This window comes from Panthera uncia, assembly GCF_023721935.1.
Source record: "Panthera uncia isolate 11264 chromosome C1 unlocalized genomic scaffold, Puncia_PCG_1.0 HiC_scaffold_4, whole genome shotgun sequence".
Classification (NCBI taxonomy): domain Eukaryota; kingdom Metazoa; phylum Chordata; class Mammalia; order Carnivora; family Felidae; genus Panthera; species Panthera uncia.
In genome coordinates, this window is record NW_026057585.1 from 55,715,091 (window position 1) to 55,739,842 (window position 24,752).

At 40.7% G+C, this 24,752-nt stretch overlaps 1 protein-coding gene across 12 annotated transcripts in view; it reads right to left on the bottom strand.

The window, feature by feature from the left end:
- The window catches only part of NFIA (nuclear factor I A), a 373,386-nt gene that overhangs the window by 266,943 nt on the left and 81,691 nt on the right, over positions 1 to 24,752 (bottom strand). The window contains exon 3 of one of the 12 annotated variants that reach the window (XM_049618574.1): positions 12,233 to 14,787. The exons of the other annotated variants lie outside the window; for them this stretch is intronic. Coding sequence (XP_049474531.1) covers positions 14,750 to 14,787 — 38 coding nt within the window. The 3' untranslated portion in view covers positions 12,233 to 14,749. Of the gene's footprint in view, positions 1 to 12,232; positions 14,788 to 24,752 lie in introns of those variants that run through there. 12 annotated transcript variants of the gene reach the window in all.

The window sequence follows — 24,752 nt, forward strand, 5'->3', positions numbered from 1 at the left end:
TGTGCCACCTAAACAGAGGGCAGAAAGAAAAGCAGAAGCCCAGGAGCTGTTGCCCAAAGATCAGGCCCCACCCCCCTCTAATGTTCAGGACTCCTGGCCTCATCTGCCTTAGTTTCCACATCTGCCTCCTCTCCGTCTTGTACACATTTTGTCTTGCTTTCTCCTGGCCACAGAAGACTACTCACCTTTTCTACCAACTCATCCTCCTACACCAGCGGACTCTAGGACCTCAAACTGATCACAGATGATCCATCTGGCTCCTTACCAGCTCAATTGCCTGACCAGCCATGATGCCCCCAGGTTTGTGAAAGGCACCAAATTGGCTATTTTTGCCTGTGTTATGTGTCATCTTCATGATGAGCCTATTATGAGACTGTTATGGAGGTATTACTATCCTTATTTTATAGACGAGGAAACATTTACTGTACCTACGTTAAACAACTTGCTCCTGGACAGAATCAGACACACAGGACTTTGAATAGAAGGCTGTGACCTCACGTGATTTATTTAACTTGGAAAAAATACACACAAGGTATGTCCTGGCAGCAAAAATTATAGTAAAATGGTGACTAAAACTGGCCCAAGTGTTTAGGTACAGTGAGTGACTTATTACTACCTTAGAAGAACAGATTTCTACCCATTGTAAATGCCTCCGAAGATTACAAAATGCACCTAAATAGCAATAACAATAACAACAGCACAGAGCTAAATAATTTGCCCAAAATCAAACAGTTGCCAAGTGATCAGCCCAGGATTGGAACCTGCATTATTAAATCATCCTGTTTAAGACTCCAAAGTAAGTGCACTATACATGTGGGGAAAACAAATTTTTCAAGCGAAAATTAAAAAAGAAAGGGAATAAAAGGAATCTCTAGTATCTTGTTCTTGGTTCCCCGTTTATATCTTGCTTTGCAGTACACCACACAATGGGCACTTTTGTTCAGCTCAGCAGGGCTATTTATATGTTGTAACTCTCAGTGCCTTTGGGGACTGTGTTCTTCCTTCTCTGAAATCTAAAGATGGGCGTTTAAGAAAACTTCCAGGATGAGCTAACTCTGTTTCAACTAGCCACGCCAGTGTTTAACTCTGTTAAACAACTAGCCACGCCAGGCCCACCACGTCTGGAAACACAGACCCCACCTCCACCTCCACCGGGAAACCAAAGTAAGAGAGGTCGCTTAGCCTCCTCCTTGCAAGACTGCCCTGTCCCAGTCACAGAGAGAGAGGGCACGGTCCCCTCTCACGGAAACCCACTTCGACAAAAGGGAAATAGAAATTGGGCTGTGATGAGCCTTGCCCTGGTTTTTAGCAGGCACAGAACACTAGCTTTCTGAAACAGGGGCATCTATCCAGTTCGAAAGGTCTTGAAGGAAAAGAAACGTGAGATGCCTCTGTAAAAACGTGCACCAGAGAAACAAGAAACAGAGGCAAGTTGTGGGCAATCAATACTTCCCTACTCCTGCAGATAAGCAAAGTCATGGAGGATAGGCCAGTCTGCAGTACCAAGTGTGTGAGGGGAAGGAACAGATCTTTCTGAGACTGTTCTCTGACACTGCTGAGGGAGTGGGTGGCAATATTGAGTCTAAACCGAGCGCGTCTCCATACCACCACCACAGCTCCTTACACTTCCCCAGGAAAACAAACTGCCTCACAGATGCATCGATTTCTGAGTTGAAATATAAAACGGGAAGAGTAATTTTTAAATACTAAGGCAGCTATGGCAGTTGGAGAGGCAGCTGAGGGACGATGCTAGCAACCTGGGTAGCATGCCATTTCAACTGCCGGGATCTTGCTCTCTTTGGAGGCGGATATCCCAGTGTGGAGGTGAACATGAGGAGAGAGGCTCTGGACGGTCACAGGGGATCACGGATCTCATTTCAATGTGGCTAAATAATAATAACAATAATAATAATAATAATAATAATAATAATACTTACAGAAAACATTTGTTAAATGTGTACCATATGCCAAGCAATATGCTAAGCACTTCACCTGAATTATCTCATTGAAGCTCATAATCACTATACAAGGTAGGTGGACATTTTACCAAATAAGGCAACAGGGCTAACAGAGTGAGACCTGCTCTTGAAGGAATCCTTTGGGGGCTTCCATACATTAAGAAAGCAAAAGTGGAGCGCTCCTAGAATGCCCCAGTGCCTACGTAGGGGTGGTACTTAAGTTCTAACAACAAAAATGCATGCGATCCCAGGACTGACATTTAATAGCTGTGTGACCTTGGGCAGGCCACTTGACCTCTCTTGGGCTCAGTTTCCTTCTTTGTAAAACGGGGAAGATGATCTGATAATAGCACTACTTCACAGGGGTGCTGAGAGAATTAAATGAGATAATATATGTACAATGCTAAGAGTTTTGTGTATCAGTGAAAGAATTACGTACGTATAAGCTCCTATTACTTTATTATTGTCTCTAAGAAACATATTTTACCTAAAGGGCTACTTAATCTGGCTCAAATGCTACTTCCCCTAAAGCACCTTTCCTGTCTACCGAAAGGTGGTTGCCTCCCCTTCTGTGTTTAATACTCTGTTGAGATATTGTTAGAGCTATTGGCACAATGGATTATAAGGGTTTCACCTACAGTAGGTGATTTACATATACCTCTTCTCTGCAGACTGAACTATTTAATGGAGAGGACTGTTTCTTAGTACAGTTCCACTCCAGCTGCCAATACTGAGCCCACTGCACTGTTACTAATTAGCAGCAGCAACAATCGCAATAAACACTTTTGTCATAAGAGTTTTACATATGACATCACATTTAATCTTTACAATAATCCTATAATGTAGGAATTATTTGGAATCCTACTTGATAGCCGAGGAAACTGAAATGTAGGGGCTGACTCACCTTGCTTCAGCTCACATAGCTCATCCATGGCGGGGCCAAGATTCAAGTACAGGCCACCTGAAGATCCACAAGTTTTGAACTCTCTGAACAAATATGATCTACTGACTCTCAGTGGATAAGTGAAAGCATTAGCCTAACAAGGCATTTTATAATAAAAGTTCTGTGACTATAGGTAATAAAATATGGGATGCTTCAGTGAAATTAAGGCATATGAAGTACAGATTTTGGAGTGCTCTAACTTGCCCAACATTTCATTCCCAATGTGCTTAGGTACAAAACAAAAAGTAGAAAACAGAGTGGTAAATATGATTCCTGTCATTGTAGGACTAAAAACAGGTATCAAATGAGTAATCAAATAAGTCAACAAGAATGTTTCAGATGACTAAAAGTTCTATAAAAAAATATAAATATGAAGGACAATTTTAGATAGAATGCTCCTCCACAAATGTATCATTTGAACTGAGGGCTGAAGGGTGACAATAAGCTAGCCACAGAAAGAGCTGGAGGAAGTACATTCTAAGCAGTCAACAAGTAGCAAAGAGTTTGGCAGGTTCCAAAAATTAAATGGATATCAGTAAGGCATCCAAGGAGTCAGTAGAATACAGTGAAGTTGGAGAGGGAGACCATATAGCATCTTTAGGCCATGGAAACAAGTTGGATTTTATTCTAAATCCATAGGAAACCGTGAAAGGTTTTTAGGCAGAGGAATGATAAAAACTAATTCTTTAAAGACCAGTCTGGCTACTGTGTGAAGAAGCAAGAATAGAATAAGGGGGAATACTCAGGATCACTGACATAGTCTCAGCAAGGATGATGGCGACTTGGACTAGAGATACTGTCTTTTTTTTCTTTCGATTGACAAGTTTCCATACAAAAACAGGAGATGTGTTCTATACTTACTCTAGTTATTTACCCAAATTCAACTTCTAGTGTCTTCAGAGTGCAGAGAGATCTTACCTTTCTTCTCTATTGCCTTCATTGTACATACGTAGAAACTGAGGTACAGAGAGCTTACTGGACTCGCTAACTTCATGCAAGTAATTTATAGCAGACTTCACTCACTTAAAGTCAGACATCAGGGGGCAAAGGCATAATAAAACATGTAAGTTTACAAAATGTTCTGTTGTTCCTTAGAAGCCTGCCAAGATTCCATATTTGAAATCTGCAGCTCTCCTTCCTTTCCAGTCTTTTTACACTGTTTAAACCTCACATTAACTCTCATTATGAACATTACGTAGTCCAGCATTCAGCTCAGACATTCAGCTCAGACACGTAGATGGAGCCCACAGGGTTAAAAGAATGTAAGTAGAGTCAAGTCAGAGAATTGTGGGTTATGCCTGGGAGAAGTTCATAAAAGTAATTTTAAACTCTTCTGTTTTCTTTCAGTTCCGTCCTTCGTGTTTATGTGTAAATTATACCTTACTCTCTAGGTTGCATTTTGCCATTTTTCTCTCGTTGCCCCAAGAAAGCTCCCCAAAGTGACAATGCTTTAAAAAAAAGGGGAGGGGGGCCAGTATGAAGTTCCTCTGAGTTCCTGCTCTCTTCAAGCACGGCTCCTATCACACAATAATGTGTTATTTTGTTGAATTTTGGCATCCATCTAGCTTGTTTGGTCTGAAGCCAAAAAATTAGAGTGTGTCGGTCCACCAGTTTCTCAGCAGAGAAGCTCTCTTCTCACCCAGCGAGTGTGCTGTACCCTTGGCCTCTGGCCAAGAAGGGAAATCCATTTTACATAAAGAATGCACAAAGCTCAAGTGCTCAGAGACTTTTTACCTACTAAAATAACTTTATGGACAAATGCCAGTCTGCTAGACACATTCTGCAGGAACATTTGGCATGCAAAACAAGGTAAAGTGCTCTGTGGAGGTAGCAAGTTTTTTAGAAACAAGGAAATGGCTGTGCGTGCCCTCGTGGCACGTCACGTGGCTTGGCACGGCCGGCGTGATTGGCTGCGGCCGAGTAAATACAGCCGCCATGTAAGGAGCGGAACGTCGCCCTTCGCTGGCTTCTTAAAATGGCGGCCTGAGCCCGCACCAGGAGAAGCAAGCTGAGTCCCACTCTCAATTTCCCCCCTGAAGTTTTTTGTTTTTGTTTTTGTTTTTAAATAAACCTTACGGATTTGAGTAGAAACAGATTTCTCACAACTTGCTTCCCCGGCTCAATTTCACAGTTCGGCATACACTCAGGCTCTGTCAAAAGCTTGACAATGTTCCAGGGAAAATATTAACTGTAAACTTTCCAAGAGGAATTAAAGGAACAGGCAGAAATGTCAGGAAGCCCTCCTTTTTGAAAGCATGTCCCAAGTTTGCCGCCTGTATGCGTGTTGCAAAGAAGCACATGCAGCCCTCCAGGATGGTCCCACTTCACCATGTCACACAGGGAAAGGGGAAGGGAAAAAAAAAGAAAAAAAAAAAAGGACACATCCTCTTTGGCGAAAAGGCACGGAGGTCTCTCCCTCTCCCTCTCAGGCCTGACCAGTTGAACACTGCACACTCTGATGTATAAATATTTGCCTCTGGCTAAAGTTCAAGCAGCCCAGTGTGGCTGCCAGACACAACAGAAAACCAACATCCAAGGGAAAGTGTTTACTGCAGTGGTGGCCAAAGGAGCAACTGCCAGCAAAAGATCGCATCTGATTGGCTGGGCCTGCCTGTGGTGTTATCATAAAGCACCTGGCCTCTGGCCACTGGCCACTGGAGTGTTCCCACCCTTTCAGTAATGGTTATGTCCTTTAATGCACAGCCTTGCCACAGTTAATACAAGACCAAGAGACATGCTGATGGTTTCACATGTGTTCCTCCACAGCAAGGGGCCTGAATGAGCCAAACCACCCATATATCTGCTACCACTACTGCAAAACAAGGGTTTGCTCCTTGCAACTACCCTGGTGGGGCCGGTGACCTTTTCACACACTCCCGCCTCACAAAACCACGGGTATTTCTCAGGTCCAGGACCGCCTGCACACCCCCAGTTCTCATCCCTATGTATTCTACAATTAGATTCCTCCGTCAGCATCACTGGATGAATTTAAGCATCTTTGAAATTCCTGCAAGAAAATAAATTAGGAGCGACCCCTGATAGATAGCTACAATAGGTATTTTAAATAAAGCCATGTATCCTTCAAATGCTCTCTCCAAAAAACAAAATATACACCGCACTATTTTACTGGCTCTATGGTTCTGAAATAGGTAGAAATAAGAGAAGCTGCCCATCAAAAGATTAAGATCTTCAATAAGGATAAAGGAACTGAATGAGAAACAGATCTCGAAGAGGATCTTTTCAGAGAAGTTATGAATTCATAGTTTATGCTAAGCATGTAGCCAGCAGGGCAAAGTCTTTTCATGGTGTTCAGTATTCAGGGCAGTTCGAATACAATCAACATAAGTCACAAAATTTTTAAATCATTGTCATCCATATAACATTTCTAGCTTCATAAACAATAATGAATGAATCAAACTTTTCCTTAATGTTGCAAATGAAATGTTTCTGTTTAGTTGAGCTGAAAAGTTATATGGAAAACGGGACAGAAAAATCAAGGAGTATGAAGGTAAGAACTTCTTTTAAGTAAAATTTTTGATGTAATGGAACAATAATTTAGGTAAAGCAAGCCAAGCTGTTATGATTTCATCTGTTTTGAATAAAATACACATTTGCTTAATTGAAACATTTGCTGTTTGTTGAAAATAAAGAAGATTTTACATCCGCACACAATTTAGAGTTCTAACTTTGAAAATTCAAGGTCCTAAATCTTGGTTGATCTTAGGCTTAAAGAAATTTCTGCATCTGAATTTGTTGCAAAACAAAAATAATATACCAAATAATTCCATATTCGATTGTCTGTAAAACTTTAACGATTATATTGGTCCTGTGTAATCTAACTCTTAACCAAATGTGTCACTAAGGTTGATCTGTGTTTGACCTCAGAAGCCCAGGACTTATAGTATCAAGTTTGGCTTCCAAGAGATCCCAACGAATCATGGGCAAGCGAATCACAGAGGAATGTTCTGTTCCCAGCTGTGAACAAGACAGAATTAACTCGGAGACGCTTCTTCCTGCTGCCCCGGGTGGACAGAAAGGTCAAGATGGTTAGCTCCTACAGTCTCAGTACCAACCGTCAAAACAACACGCATGTTAAAAATAGATTGTCTGTAGGCAACTAAAATATAAATGTAGAAAAAATTTTATATAAAGATAGTTTTAATATATTTAAATTTCGGCTTCAAGTACCTTAAAGACTGTAACATGAAACCAAGGAGAAAAAGGATAGAACAGTAATTTTCCCAAGTGTATTAACTTCACAAACTTTGAGTCTTAAAATTAAAAAAAAACAATCATTCTGACCCATGGATGACACTTTTCTTAGGAAATTCCTTGGATTCACAAGTAATTCATTGGGAATTAAAGCACAAGAGGCAAATTTACCACTTTTATTTGTTTGTATTTTGATAACTACATTTTTCTCAGCTCAATTTCTATGGAAATAAAAATTCTGTTTACTGTCAGAGGAATTTCTTTATCTATCAGTGGGGAATAGAGTTGAAATACTGAGTTGTTGTTGTTGGTTTTTTAATACAATGAAATGATCAAGGCATTCTAAGGTGCTATGATACATTGGTTCTATCATAACCACATAGAAAACCAGGGGCAACTGCTGTTTTATATATAAGTAGATACTTAAGACTTATCAACAAACGGCATGTTTAATAGTCTCTGGCATTTGCATGATAAAATGTTAAAACATTAATAAAACTAAACTGGTGATAAAAGTAATTCTATCTTACAGACTTTCACACTGAACAAAAATGTACTTTCTAAATAAAAACGTTACAAATGTAAATATTCCTTTTAAAGCTGCTGAATGCATCACTTTACTAGGAAAGGCTTAGTTATGTTATTTGCAATTCCCTCATTGCACAACAATGTACATTACTGTCTGTAAGCTCTAATTTGGCATGGCGCATCATTAATGACCTGAATGGTGGCTGTTTCACACATACATATTTAATTACAACAGCTGAACAAATTACATATTTATGCTTTATAAAGGGGATTGCCAGTCTAATTCATTTGCTATGCATGCAGGTACAGGACTCCATCTGCAACAGCATCTGCACAACAAGAGCTAACAATTATCCATTGTACAGCGAGTAAGCATATCTGGGGAAACCTGTAAGGGAGGCAGTCATATTAACCATTTCATTGCCTCAGGCCCTATAATTTTTCTAGGGGTCAAAATCGTTTAAGACAAAAATTGTACCCCTTATATTGGCCACAGTCATTTAACAGAATCAGCCAACCCTCTCATCCATTCTAATTTCCAATGGGCTTAAGATGAGAGGGGTAAATAATCTAAATCCTACAGGGAAGCTGTGCTTCGAGTGGCTTCTTCTAGCGAGCAGACATTTCCTTAGGACACTTTCACCTCCAGAACTCAAGCACAGGTCCCTTAACGGCCCAACAACAGCCTTTGCCACCGCGTCAGTGGGGCTTATCTTCAACCAAGACAGAGGTTTTGTCTTTGCCACCACACCCTCCATCACACCATAGACCTGGGTGTTTATACAGGATGGGCCTGAAGAACTTTCTTAAGAGAAACCACACTCTGAGCCCCTTCTGAGAGACCTAAGACCTCTGCTGGGCCATTCTTATCATCAATATACTTTCCAGCTAAGCCACAACTAAAAGCTACTATTCCCTCTTTTGGTAATAAAGTCCTGTTCACCAGTGTTGCAACCTCATCTTAAATGGCTTCAGGACTTTCGTATGTTTAATTTAATATATCCAATGAGTAATATAAATATTCTGGACCATCACTTCTACTTCAAAACCCAAAGAGGAAGAATTAAGAGTCAGCCAATCAATAGTGAGGTTTCCCATTATCATTTAAGGCTCTTGCTAGGCAATAAAGAGGCTCCATGGTGATGGCCCCTAAAAGCTCCTTACGGCGTCTTTGCCTCTTTAGGCCGCAAAATCAAAGCATGAGTCAGAGGTGTGGGTTTTTTAATGTTCCCTCTTGAGTGATGGAGTTCAAGCCAGGGTCTGACTGGGTGAGTGGGGTGAAGGAACGGCGGTGCTGGGCAGGGCGCTGGATGTGAGGATGCACAGTTAGGGCCTTCTGCCCTCCTCCTTGGAGTCTGACTCCTGAGGAGCCAGGGGGTACTGAAGGGTGGACCCCAACATGTGCTCCCAGCTATCCATGCAGTTCTTGGCTATGGTAGGGCCAAATTCACACGTGGAGAGAGTCCTGATTCACTTGACATCAGCCACCTGTGGATGAGTCAGCCTTTGGTCAGAAACCAAAGTGAGAATGAGAGATGAAAGTCTCACTGACATCTTAAAGGCTGATGGACCTTTAGAAGAACCAGTGCTTTGCTTTGTGAATTTGAACCCCATATCGGGCTCTGTGCTGACAGTGCAGTGTGCTTGGGATTCTCTCTCCCGCTCTCTCCCTCCCCTGTGCTCACTCTCTCTCTCGCACGCTCTCTCTCTCTCTCTCAGAATAAATAAACACTAAAAAACAAAACAAAACACCTCAGTACTTTCTCAAATCCAAATCTTTCACCAGAAAAAAAAAAAAGAAAAGTGCCCTCCATAGGAAACTATCGGAAATACAATCTCACTATGGTGCAGAAGTGGGGTTACCAATTCTCAGTTGGCCAGAAACCATACTGAGAAGGAGGGGCCTAGATAGGCTCTGAACTCACCCATGACTTGTAAAGTGTCAGAATATTAGAAGACAGGCTTCCTGAGGTGTTGAGAGGGCACTCTTCAAGGAGCTTCACATAAAGCAAACAGTTGCCCTCAAATTCTACTAGCACCCAGTACTCCATCAGACGCCTCAATCAGGAGCTCCAGTGGGAACAGTGCAAAGGCTGCATAATTTACAAAGGCTTTTATGAACCCTGTAAGGCAGCTGTGTCCACTTTATAGATGAGAAAAGTGAGGCTCAGAGAAATTAAGTAACTCACCCAACACACAGCTAACAAACGGCAGAACTGGGACCAAGCCCAAGACTACCCGACTACTCCAATTCCTCTTTTCTGCCCCTAAGTCTGATTTTAGCTTCACTGCGCCCCCCTCCACCCCCACCCCACCCTTGCTGCCTAGCTTTACTTATATAAGGTTGTCAACCCCCTAGTCAGGGTCACCAGTCTGGATGCATCTTTATCAGCACTAGTATTGGCTTCAAAAACAAATGTGACAGGAACTACTGGCACCCTTCCCACACGCTGCCCCCCACCCTGGAGGTCACTCGCAGCTGGATGGACATGCTTTCCAGCCTCAAACACAAACACCTGAGTCTCTCTCTCTGCCTTGGGGCTTTCTCTGTCCACAGGGCAGGCTGGAAGTGCAGGATAATTAATGTACCCAAGAGCAACCCTGAACCAGTGAAGGATACAAGTTGGCCCTTAGTGAAACAAGTGTGAGTTATGTTCTGTAGTCTCTAAGGGAGTGTGGGGGTGGGCAGAAGGATCGAACCTCAATTGCTAACGGCAATAATCTGCTCATTGAGACCTCTTTTATTGGACTTCCCTCCTCCCCATACTTCCTGGGATCATCTCCCAAATAAACTATTTGCACCCAAACCTTTATCTCAGGGTCTGCTAGCAAGAAAACTCAAACTATAAAAACAAACATCAGCACTATTAGCGATGTAAGCTTGGCTCCCACGTCCACTATTAACTGTAACCGAATACTAGTATTCTGCCTTGATTAATTTGTTACCAGAATGTTATGTACAAACATCCTTCAAACAGTGAGTGATTCTAATAACGCTGTAGCCTTGCCAAAAGATGGTCACAGAGGCAAATGTTGTAGGCACTTGGTTTTGACTCCTGATGCTGCCCTTTTGTTTATATATTCTTCAGCACATTATTTAACCTTAGTGGTGATCAGCTTCTGTGTGAGCAATGAAGATAATGGTTTCTACACCATGGTCGGATTGTTAAGAAAAAAATAGGGCAGTTGTAAAAACACCCAGCATATAGCCTAGGTTCATAAAAGTTCATCATTACCATTGTTACAGAACTAACGATGAAGCCAATATGATGTGGACAAATGTTAAAGAGGAAAAAATTCTCTAACAGTAGGATACGAGGTAAGAAACTTTTTCCCCTACTGTTTTGTCTATCCTCCAAGCCACCTTTAATTAACCAAGAGTAACTCAAATGTTTTAGCAAACTAACTCCTTTGCTGGTGTTGCGTGATATCACCCTAAAAGTTATGGGTGATACTCAGCACCGCTCTCTGTAAGTCAATGCCACAGGCACCTCGGCTGACCTTGGCAACTTTCAAAGCACAAAGCCATACTCTAATGCACTCCAGCCTTGATCTCGGGCGATCTAGGGGAAGTGGGCAGAGGGAATAACTAGGGACCCACGTAAGATAAATGAGCTCTTGTAAGGTGCTACATACCAATTCATGCGCTCGAAGGAAGAGATGAATGGTGCCTTGAAAGAGCTGATTTACTGTCTAAAGAGAAAGTCTCCTATAGATCTTCATTAAGAATGCTAACTTCCCAAGGTTGATTTGCAAGAGTGGCTACTGTGTGGGACAAAAGACAAAAAAAAATAAAGTTTGCAAATGTCAAGGTCTTACAGAACCAAGAATAGAGATGGTTTATTAAAGCTCGTCTTTATTCAGGATACCTTAAATTTGAGGAAGAGGCTTATGGACAGGGGAGTCTGACTAGCTTAAAATCAAGGAGGATTTGTATAGAAAGCACAGTCTTCCAAAACATACCGTCGGGGGATAGAAAACATTTTTAATATAAACACTATACTAAAATATAATAGAACTTTCTTTAATGATTCAGAACATACCTGACTATCATGGTATAGGGCTAATTTCCCAATACTGCAGAGTTTTCCTGTCTTTAGAATCATGATAACAATAATGAATTGTTAAGAATTAAATGAAATAATGTACATGACATCACTAGGTAAATGGTACTGTATAAATGTGTTTTAAGTCAGGGTTATTACTATGACTGTCATCATGAATTTACTAAATACTGTTTAAATTCTACATAGAAGGTTTGGGAAACTGGAATAACTTAACCCCATGACATACATTTGAACTTATTTTTCAACTAACTCCTGATAAGCATCTTCTGAATTTTCTCATAAATACAGAAAACTAAATGCAGGAAGGAGAGAGATACAGATAATGCTGCTTTTCTCATTTTGGTATTCCCAATAATTGTCAGAGTTTCCTATAAAGGATTTAGAAGGCTTATTTTGCCATGGAAACATAATAATACAAATATCTCTTGAATAGGTGGATTTTTAAAATCAATTTTTTATACTATGATCCCACTTTTATTTAAAAGTGCATAGAAAGATGGAAGAAAAAACGAAAAAAGGGGACAGAATTAGAGTTACTTTTAATATTCCTCTATGTGTTTTTTCTAGATTTTCTATACTAGAGATAATATTACCTGCTTACAATAAGAAATACATTATTTTTAATATCAACACATTTATATGAAAAAACTTAATTGTTTTATTTTTATTTTTTAATTTTTTTAAGTTTATTTATTTTGAGAGAGAAAGAGAGAGAGAGCATGAGGGAGGTAGGGACAGAGAGGGAGGGAGAGAGAATTCTAAGCAGGCTCCTGGCTGACACAGTGCAGAGCCCGACGTGGGGCTCTAACTCAAGAACCGTGAGGTCGTGACCTGAGCTGAAATCAAGAGTCGGATGCCTGACTGAGCCACCCAGGTGCCCCTGGAAGAAAAACTTTAAATAGAAGTAAGCAATTAGGAAGGATTTCATTTCTATCCTATAAAATAACTACTGAGATGAAAGGAGGAACTTGGTAGAACTACATTAATAAGGAGATTTAAAGGCATTTACCATTCACTAACTCATGCCTGCCCCCCTCATCCCGCAAAGTTTATGACCCAACTTAAAACAATAACATTTACAATAAAGACAATGGCAACATTTAAAAAGGGGGGAGGGGCGCTTCAGATTCTGTGTCTCTGTCTCTCTCTCTGCTGTCTCTCTCTCTGCCCCTCCCCTGCTCATGCTCTTTCTCTGTCTCAAAAATAAATTTAAAAACATTAAATACATACATACATACATACATACATACATACATACATACATAACTAGGGGGGAAAATCAATATCTGGTAAAGAAGAAGTATGGCCCATCCGGTGGCCCTTTACCAGCCTCCAGGTAGCTTTGGCTCTTGGTGACACAGCCATTCACCAAAGGTGCAAGAAGGACATAAGGGCTTTCACAAATGGACTCGTGCCTCCCTCTCTGCTTTTCTTTACACACGTTATCCTTGCTACCTCCACCCCGTTAACAGCCCTTTGTGCCTCTGGATTCCCACTCATCCTCTACAACTGAGCTAGAGGAAACCCCTTTCAGAGACAGCCCTGAGAACCGCATGTAAGTCTCTCACAAAGAAAGCTGTATTATTCACTTTTCTGTCTCTTCGTTGGACAGTGAGCTCCTTGATGACAGGAGCACAGGAGCACTGCGTGTGGCACACAGAAGGTGTGACAACGACCCAGTAAGAGGCTGTGATTACGTGACGTTACACAACAACACAGAAAGGCTTAGTTTAAAAGTCAAGAGTGAATAATGTTTTGGCGACTGGTCTGTTAACACCCAACACCAAGTCTTTGAGATGTATTTTTTGAAACCCTTGACACTGTCATCAGGGAGAAAGCCACATTTTCAAGAACACCAATATTTAAAACACATTCTAGCTACAGAGGGTGCTCTTCACTGCATGCCAGCGTGCCCCTCAAAAGAACAAATCATCAGTGCCCTAGCAAAGAAGTTCATCCTCAAATCCGAACTTTTACAGTTCAAGGTATAACTCGGCCCCATCAGGTGCGGCTCGAACAAACCTTCTCAAAGACAAGATCTGTATCTTCCCTTCTTAGTCCCTGGGCACCTTTCACAGTGCCTGGGACATCAGAGGTTACCAGACAGAACCAACCCAATCTGCCCTCCCACTTCACCATGTGGGGGTCAAAGGCAGAAACATACCCTCTCCTTCTCAGTCTTCAATGCAAATGACAGGTGCCTGGCTACTAACTAGTCTTGGACCACATGGTAGTGCCCATCCACTCACTTCCTCTTCCTCATCTCCCCACCCCACAGCCAGACAAAACCGGAGATGACAAATTCTTCTAAAAGCTGTGGGGTACTACATCTCTATCCTGGTACTGGAATTCCCCAACCCATTCCATTAAAAGTCCATTTCATTTTTAGACCACATGGAAAATAAAAGAAACCATCTGCCTCATGAAGTATGTGTGGGCACACACGTCACTTTTGGAGAAGGTAACACTGCCTGGGGAAAGCCTCCCCAACAGCTTTGCAAACTCCCCTGGCCTGCTGAGAGTGCACGTGTTCCAAGACTGAGGAGGGTGGAGAACAGGCCCAGGGCACAGCTTCGGTTAGTGAATTTAGCCCTGGACCCCTCCATTTGCATGACGACTTCACCTCTCAGGTTGCCTTTTCCTTTAAGACACCTCACATCTGGGAGGAAAAAAAGATGGGAGACAAAATGAAAGCTGAAAGAGAATAAAACAAACAGTGCTTAAAGTGGAAAAAAACGGCCAGATCCCAAAGCCATCCCTCTCTCCATCTACTTCTCTCATCAGCTCTGCCCCTATCATCAATCTCTATTCACTTTTCCCTAATACGGAGTAATATTTATTGAGAGCACATTGAGTGCCAGTCACCACGCATCCATTACCTCACTCAGTCCCCTCAGGTATCACCCTCATCCCTACTTGCCGGGGCAGTAACAGGATGAGGGAAGTAAAGTCACTTGTCCAAGGTCACACAGCTGCAACGTGGCTGAGCCGGGCTACCTGGCTCTAACTCTGATGTTCCTTCCATGGTGCACCCTCACCTCTCACAGGAAACACTTAGGAACATCTTCACCAGTCCTGTCTGGAAAGGTGAGAGAAAGAAAACACACGAGAATCACAAGGAGTAAAGGATTGATTGAAGGCAAATAAAGCAATCCCTTACTCTTCCCTTGAGGGTACACCTGAGGGCTCTATAAATGGAAAATGATTGCTTCTCCACCTCACACGTCAAGTGTACACAGTGATACCACCTTTCACATAGGAATGTGCATCTTCCCAAGGAACACTCATAGAAAGTACTTCTCTGTCACCTTCACCACAGAAATGCAGGACGGCACGGCTGTGGCAGATGAGAGACTGTCGCCTTTGGAGAAATCAAAAGAGAATTCTCCGGCATGGAGAAGTGAAGTGACTTGCCTGCAATCACACAGGGAGTGGCCCGGGGAGAGAAGCCAAGTCCCTTGACCCCCTTGGTCTTTTCTCATTTTACTTATTAGCCAGTACAACTCTCTCAGATCTGTCTCTCCCAGCAGACTTCCATGTTCCTCAGCAAGAGCTGCCAATTTTTCTTTCCTAGATGAGCAATGAACCTTCCAAGGGTATCAAAACAAACAGTGGAAAGAGCACTGGCCTCTGAGCCAGAAGAAAATCTAGGGGGCTCAAGTCCCAGGCATTTTACTGGTTGTGAAACCCTGGGCAGGATTCACAAGCACTTAGGTTTCAGACTCCTCATCTGTAATTTGGAGGTAACAATACCTGCCCTCTCTACCCCATAGAGTTGTCAGAAAAATCAAATGAGGGAATGGATGTGAAGAGTCCCTTATAAAACTGCAAATACTGTACAAATATAAAGGATTATTATTTTTGGATTCAATAGACTTTCTCAATTGAAAGAAGCCCTGTGTAGCTGGATGGTCAAGTTATGTTATAAATAACCAAGAAAAATGTTCTGGTTCCTGAAACAATTTTGCCAGCCTGCTCGCTCCCACGAAAGGACACTGGTTGTAAAATGAATTAAATCAGCACTCTTTGCTATCTTCGGGACATAAATTGTTACTAGCTGAGGATAGGTAGGGGAATGGCTATTTTCAAAGGCATACAGACCTCTGCCTATAAAAAGCTGACCTTCCCTAGTCTAGAACACAGAGCATGAGGGCAAGATGGAAAAACAAAGGGGCTGCCTGCTGGTTTTACAACAAGAATTATCCAACATGGACTGCCTTATCTCCAACAATGGTTAAAAGAGCTCCTATGCTAAACTCAGCTTCTTGTTAAATATTTCAAGGATGCTAATGGAACCAAAAGATCAACTCCGTTATGCATCAACAGGCTGGCTTTATCCTAAAACCAATTATAAATAAACTTCTAAATACAGCCTGCTTTAAATATGCATTTAAAAAAAAAACATATCCAATCTTCATGCCATCCGTCACCAGCACATATCTGACTCATCTAAAACCCACTGTCTTCAGGGACCCAGTCCTGTACCTCTGTGACCATTTGCCTTCAGAATCATAGCTAGTGCAGCATTATTTCTAATAACTTCTAAAGGTTCCTTTCTCTTTAGGAAGCAGAAATTCACTGCCAAACACACTGCTTCCATTCACAAGATTATTTATGGCACTGATAATTGAATTCCGGTCACATGACTAAGGAAGACTGGGTTCAGAGGGAAAAGAACCTAACCATAATTTCTAGAGAGATCCATAAATTACTGCTTTTCTCCCCTGGAGGTTGAAGTCCTTGGAACTCTATGGATTCTTCCCCAGCATTTACGCTAAGTATGGAATCCTCATAGAAATTCTTCTCTCTGCACTCAGTGGCAAAGCTCCTAAGGTAAATCCTTTCAAATTCCCCTTTGCATCAAACCCTGAGAAACCCTAAGGGAGTGGGGGGCAGGCAAAGGACATCCCCCCTTTTTTCAAGGATCACATGTTGCTGTCTCCAGTAGAGCACAGCCTTCCTAAGGGGGATGGCAGCTTAGAATTAAGGATATATTAACCTACTCCAGTATTCTCTTTCCCCAACAAAAGCACACATCACATCCACACCCAAATAAGCACAAGACTGTGGGCATGGTGGCCAGAGAGAGGTGGATTCTCTTATGCTTTCTCAGATTAGATCAGCAGGGCACTTCCTTCATTTCTTTAAGGAAGACCTACAAAAAATCTTTCCTAAATAAGCAACTCCTCCTCCTCCCAAATCCGATATTTAATGTTTTAACAAAGATGGGGCTTTAATGATTCAATGCAGCCTGAATTACAGATAACATTTACCTCTTATTATCCTTTAGCTCAACCAGAGAAGACATGTCACTATAGTTACTTTCAAAATATTTGCAAATTATGCTTAAAATAAAAATACAATGAATAATGCCAGTCTAGAAAGAACATCAAACATTTTTTTTTTCCTCTAAGAAATGCCCTCTTAAATATATCACATTTCCATTTACTTGGCTTCTTATTTCAAGTAGATGGGTTAAACAGCATCATCCTATTGTAATACTTTCAGCCTGGAATAAATTTAGCATTTTAGAATTTTTTCCACAGTCCCTTTTATTTAACATCTCAGAGAACATAATAAACAGTATTTGATAAAAGATTGGGAATAAAAGAAATTGAGAGAGTAAATAAATCTTCCAAGGTTACAGAGCCAATCTGGTATCCATTCAAAGGCTTAGACTAAGTATGAACTCAGGCAGCCATGTGTGCGTGCACACACACACGTGCATACCACACACACACACACACACACACACACACACACACATACACACACACACCATGGAGCAAAAGCAAATACTGTGTTAGTTGCTTAGGCATTATTTTCTATAAACTTTCTGTCCTTTTCTATTTAGGAAATAATTCTCTCTCTCTCAGTTTTTTTTTTTTTTTAAGTGAAACTGAAAGAGTCCAGTAGCTAATTTAAAACAAACAAACAAACAAAGTCTGCTTCTTCAGAAGCTTATCAAGACCAAACACTTTTGCGGGTGCACCATCACTGATGTTGGCACAGTGTGGTGATAAGCGTCCAGCCGTTGAAAAGGCAGTGACACTAATTTTTGCTCAGCTCAGAACATCTTACGAAGTTCCAAAGTAAAGGAACAATACTTCCCACTACACTCAGTGAAGAACACCACTTTGCAGGGAAGTTCCAATGTTACTGATAGTTATCTTATTGTCATTTAGATGGCAGAAGCAGGTTGGGAGATGGAGGGAGCATATTCCCAGGCAAGAGTTCCGGTTAGGTTACAGTCCTAAACATGCAGAAATCCTACACTGGCTAGAGTACAGGGAAAATGCCAAATGCTACAGTCAGGCTGTAAGCTACCGTCACAGACCATTTACTAGCAAGCTGGATTTCTGGGGCTAGCCTAATAATGTAGGTCTCAGTCATAATTTACCCAAGATCCCTACAGCTCCAGGGAAGTCATCTTTAGTTTGACTATCTACCTACATTTACAGGTGTTACTCCCCCCCCCCCCCCCCCCCCATGCAGGAAAGAGTAAATTCTGCCACATTGCTATGGATCGGAGCAACTGTGAACCTGTCCAAATGCTACCTACATGTTTGGTCTTTCAGGGAGACAAGTGTTAACTTACTCATTCACTTACCCTCTTCTGCATCATGGATGCCTTTGGGAACTTGACGAAAGCTACGGCTGATGATATCCAGAAGCTGTAGTTGGACAGTTGTCTCTGCATAAGGATTCCGGGGTAGCCCTGTGGGGCCGGATGAAGAGGCCAACACAGTGCCTACTGGTACTCAATAAAATTCTGACTGTCTGGCCTATGCTAGCTGTTACCATGCCTTCCAAGATAAATAGCAAACATCTAAGAGTACATGGCAGGAGCAGTGGGAAAGTCTTCCTTTATATACCACAAAAAGATCACAGTATAATTGGAGATGGCATAAATAACATTACTTTAATTCAAATCCCAAAGAGGAAAGCTAATCTCTCCTGTTAAAATTCAATCTGGGAAAAAAAAAAACAAAAACAAAAAACTGGTTTACTCAATGATTTGACTAGATGAACATTTATTGAGTAGCTACTATGTGCAAGAAGCCAAGATTTGCAGGGGTTATGAAAGAATCACAAAGCTTTTTCTACCCATTGGAAATTCAGAGCCAAGTTGGGAAGAGAAAAGACCAAGAGGTTATGACCTCACAGGACACGTTTTTTAAACCTTTTGTTTTCTCCGTAAGTAATATCTAATAACTACCTGTTGACCCCTGAACACTACTACATACACAAACACCTAAAACACAAGGCAGAAAAGGAGCCACAAAGTCGGTAAGGTGACCGCATTGCAAAGCACAGACCCCTTTCCAAAAGGGAGAGTTGGGGGATCAGTAGAGACTTCGGGAAGAGATGGCATTTGCTATGCAGACTAAGGTAGAAGAAGTGAGGGTGAAAAAAAGGGAGGGACTGAGAGACCACAGTGTGAAAAGTGTCCCAGAAACAAACAGCGAGTGATCAAGTTGACTAGAACACAGAACAGATTAAGGGACAGGGCCGGGGGAAATACATATTTAGAATCTCTATTCTGTGCTTGTTACACAGTTGGAAAAACCAGGCTTCAGACTGTCTATGTTGCTTTTTAAGCTTGCAGCAGCAGGGGGAAAAAACTTGTAATATTTATCTGGAAGCTTTCAAGATCCACGAAAATTACTTCCCCCCCCCCCCCTTTCAGGAGGAATCAACTGAATTTTGTAAATAAAAGATCCCCTTAAACAGAGTCAGGGCTAAGTTTAACAAGTTGCTATTTTAACCATTTAGGCTTGCCACGAACAGAGGGCCCGATATGAGGAGCAAAGGATTCACAGGTTTGTTCTTTGTTTTATGTAGCCACATCTTGTCTCCAACAAAATTATGATAAGACAGACTTTGTTTTCTAAACAAGCTTGGGGCCTTCCATAAGCAAAGGAAGCAAGTCTTGCCGCAAAAAAAGCAAAATGCTGATAATTGGAGAAAAGGAGAATATTTAACAGCCATTCATAATTAAGCTTTAAAAACCTTGGGATCAAAGCTATGAGTTTATAGGAAACACCAAGACTATGACAGCCAGGGCTTAATTTTTCAACCCCTAGGAAAGAGACACATACCCTCCACCCCAGAAGCTTGAAACCATCCTAGGATAACACAAATATAATGTCATTTTAAATAAATCTAACAGGAGAAGTTTTCTCTGAATATCTTCAAGAATCATAGCCACATAAAAATGCTAGTGTCCATTTATCTGCACATGTCTCCAGTTTGGGAAGCTAAAACTATTCCTTAAAGGGATCTCAAAAAAGATTTTTTTTTTAAGCCTCACCCAGCTGTATATTTAGCTTGAGTTTATGTTATAAATAATGCTCTTTTATTTTTATATAATCTCTCCTCAACATAAAAATAAAAGTGCAATTTACTTCGGTATTTTTTGTGTCAAAAACTATTATCTTTTTATCTCTATTTCTCGATATATACCTATAATACACATGCACACACAGAGATAGAGCACTTGTACAGAAGTAGATGTACCTGAAATCACTTGCTACAGAAAAATAATGTACATATAGCTCAATTCTTCAACTTCAACAAAAGCACTAATTGTTACAGGTCTTGTAGGTGGTATTTGCACAATTGGTTAAGACCTTACATGTATCAATAGGAGTTCATTCCACAAGCTTGTATGACTGCTGATGCCTCAATATTTAACATAAATGTATTTGTCAAACTTGGCTTACGTGTGTATGCATAAGGTAACACAGGAATCTTTTCGTAAAAAGCCCTGATAATGTTCCTCTCTCTAATCAAAACCCAGACCCATTAACACTTCCACAGTCCTTTGTCTGATCCATCATGTAAATGAAAGGTATCAATTGGCATGAAATCTTCATACCTTATTAACTTTACATCAAAATCTGTGTATGTGGAGAGCATCCAATTTTGGAATTTAAATAACCTTCAAGATTTGAGCTAGGGGGGTTTCCAGACACACCCAGAAATCTACTGGAAATAAGGATAAGCTGTGACATGCTTTTGAAAGATCGGAGGTAGAGGAAAGAAAATTAAAAGAGAACTAAAAGGACCATAACACCTAAAACCTGAAAATGTTTTAATGAGAAAAAACACCATTTCTGGCTTATGGAAATGACAGGATTAATCACTGCAGATCTGTCCCTTCTACTGAGATCCTTCTTCAAATTATTTCAAATGAACACATGAAGGATTGATTTTTAAACCCATGTAAAATTCTTAGAGACAATGCAGACTGACTTAATTATAATCAATAGAATCTACAGACATTGATGCAACCCAGCAGAAACACTGCCTACCAAAAAGCATGGTATAAAAATCACTCCATGGATCCCTTTGTACGCAACAGTGATATGACCTTAATAAATATTTCATTACTTACAGCGAATAACCAAGCATCAAGATGGCAAATTTTAATAGCTAGGAAACAATACCATAATGATTCTACTAAGAAAATGCCTCATTTAGATCAAAGTAAACTTATTCTAACTTCCAGCCGTCATTCCCAAAATACACTGCAAATCAGTTTGTAATCCTAAATAAGAGTACACTTACCCATCTCTTCCACATACAGATGGATGAATTGCTTAAAGAGGTTTTACAGGGGACTTTTCTCACTATAGCAACATTTGAAAAGTCATATGGGAAAAGATGTAAGTTCAAGTACATTTTCTTTCCATCTTCACACAAGGAAGTACTGAACAAATACTCTTCGATTAATTGACTTTAGGGGATAGCCAATGGTCAGGTCCCACGACAGCCTATACATTGGCTTTCAGGTTTCTTTTGTGAGTTGTAATTAGTAGCTAAGAGCTCATATCCTACAAATAGTTTGGATGGTTTCTTTGTTAAGTACATTATCGAACATTTACCCACACTTAAGTCCATCTGCTATTTTGCGTCTCACTTGCCCAATGTGGGTGGATCTTCCGATGTAGGGGAAAGAGACTGCATGTGGAACACAGACAGAGCTGGGTTCAAAGGTCAACTCCAAAATGGACAGTCATACTTCAGGTAAGTGACTCAAGTACTCAGAGCTTTGATATCCTCATCAGGGCAATGGGGGTCACAATACCCAATTTATAAAATTGCTTTGAGGATTAAGGGACAAGTTTAATGCGTCTGGTATAATCTCTCACATTACGGGTACATACTAAATGGACACACACTATATTTTCCCATACAAATAACTCCCTGTTCTTTTCCTTGTCTCTGGAATAGTCCCTCTTTACAAGTCCACTCTAAAGTAGACTGTGATATAGCATCAGGACAATATTTTATGTTTAACACTAAATAGATTATTTAGGGTTGTGGGCTGGTTTACCTATCTATTTACCTCCTTAAATAATTCATAGATTGTCTTGGCATAGTTTCCCCAATAAAAAACACTTTTGCCTCTTACCTTCTAGCTTATGGTTACTGAAATATTTAAGTATCCTAGCATTATGAGAGATTTCACTAACTTACTGGGCCTGACAAAGTGATTATATGTTGGAATTATATGAATGTTGTAAAGGTCTCCATGCTTCTGGGTACTCGGTAGGTGGCCCACTCACTCTACAATACCTTCCTAGATCAAGGAGGAACCCCTTCAGACAATCTAGAGTTGTTATTTTGGTTTGGTTTGGGGTATTTTTTTCACTTAAAAAAATTAACTTCTAGATCATGAAAACCCAAATTTATAACCCTGAGAAGAAATGATCAGGATCAAATTGGCAGAAATATTTTCTCTCAATTTATGTACTTATGGTGGCTTCCCGAATTTGTCAAGGGCATTAGACAGTAGCTAGCTCAGCGATAAGCTGCAAAAAGGCATAAGCAAAAATATTACTGATGAGTCGATTGGCTGGAATCAAACAGATACGGTTTTCCTTTAGTGCATGCTTCCCTATGATTAAGAGTTCTTCGAAGTTCCATAATTCTTGAGTTTAATCAACTAAAAAAGACACCTGGTTTGGAGCAGTTCAACTATATGCGTACATATAAAACATGCTTTGAATCAGCCTGAAATGGCTGCTTTTTTGTAAAGCATTTTGGAAGAGTGTCCCAGTGTGTGAGTTAAATATACAGATAAATAAAAAAATATTTCCTTCCAACAAAAGTTATTAAAATCTGGGGCGCCTGGGTGCCTCAGCCAGTTAAGCGGCTGACTTTGGCTCAGGTCATTATCTCACGGTTGGTGAGTTCAAGCCCCGAGTCAGGCTCTGTGCAGACAGGTCAGAGCCTGCAGCCTGCTTCAGATTCTGTGTCTCCCTCTCTCTCTCTGTCCCTCCCCGCTCATGCTCTGTCTCTCTCAAAAATGGATAAAACATTTTAAAAAGTTATTACAATCAGAGGTGAATGACTTATAAAACAGATTTATAGTAGAATAAAAATAATTTTTTCAAAAGTGTAGTTTATCCATAAATTTTTAAAAAAGGAAAATATGAGTTAACTTAGATATTTTGTTATAATGCAGTAATACAGAAATAACATTGAATGGTATGTTCTTAACTTTTCTACCAAACTTCTCCATATAAACTTCTCCGAGAATTATATAAATTCATTTACTATTCCCAACAGTTTACTCATCATTAGCAATGACCTATCCCATATAATGCAGTAGCATTTTGTTAAAAAATGGGGGCACCTGGGTGGCTCAGTTGGTTAAGCGACCGACTTTGGCTCGGGTCATAATCTTGCACTTTTGTGAACTCCAGCCCTGCATCGGGCTCTGTGCTGACAGCTCAGAGCCTGAAGCCTACTTCAGATTCTGTGTTTCCCCCTCTCTCTACCCCTCCCCTGCTCACGCTCTGTGTCTGTCTCTCAATAATAAATAAATGTTAAAAAGATTTTAAAAATAAAAAAATTAAAATAAACACCGGCCTTCCCCTAAATGATACTTTTCCTTTATAATGGTAAAATCTGGAGATTTTGATACATATTGGAGGTCGCGGGGTCTCCAGGCCCTGCATCTGGGTTTCCTGTTGAGTTAGTTTCTGTGTCAAGCCCTGTTCCCTGGCAAATACCGCAGCTATTTACAACCCCCCCCCCACAACCCCTCACCACAATAGGGACTAGAAAGCTGCATAGTCATTTCCCTGAATTTCCTTACAGCAAGTGATCCAGTTTTAACCAGTGAATCATACAGAGATGCCACCTGTTAAGTTTCTAGAAAAGTTTTCCCTTCTCTGATAAATGGAACAAATTAGGCTAGCATGACCCAACACTCCCATCCTCCTGCCTTAAACATACATACGGCAACTGTAATATGACAAGAATTACAAAATATAAGTCAACAAATAAGCATGTCAGGACAAAAAAAATGGAAAGTGCCTGAATTCTTACTGGTTTGAGTGAGCAAATAAACCACTGCCAGCTACTACCTCTGGACTTACTTTACCACAATGTAAGAAAAATTTATCTTCATTTCAACCACTGGTTTTTGTTTCTTGCAACCAACAGCATTCTCTCAAGACTCAGCTGCCATTATTTAAAATATTCTTTAATTCATATCAAAATCTGGATTTCCAGATTCTTGGAGGGGGAGGAGGAGGAGAAGGGGAAAAGGAACTGAGACATTGGGCCGAGGTTTTCACAAAACACCCAACACCAACTGGCTAGAGCTAAGGGGCTTTTCAAGAGGACTTGCTGGCTTTCAATGGGACTTGGGCTCCTCTGTCCATAGACTACTTCTTTAGTCACCTCTGTAGCTGCTTCAAGCATGTGAATGTGAGACCCTACACACAGCGTACAAAAATATATACTATGTACTATGAAAACCAAGTACTATTATAACCAACAAAAGATTTGCATCTTTGCTACCTACAATCCAGATATCTGGCATAGGCAGTCATAGTCAAACTCATGAAAATATATGTTCTTTTTCTGACTCCTAACTTTTTCAGTAGACGTACCGTTTTGGGTTCTCATAGCACACTTACACAGAGAGGAGAAAGATACCATGTCATCAGAGGGCTATATATTACCAGTTATGGCTAAAGACCATACAATAGTGATAACGATGGTAATAATATCTACTATTTA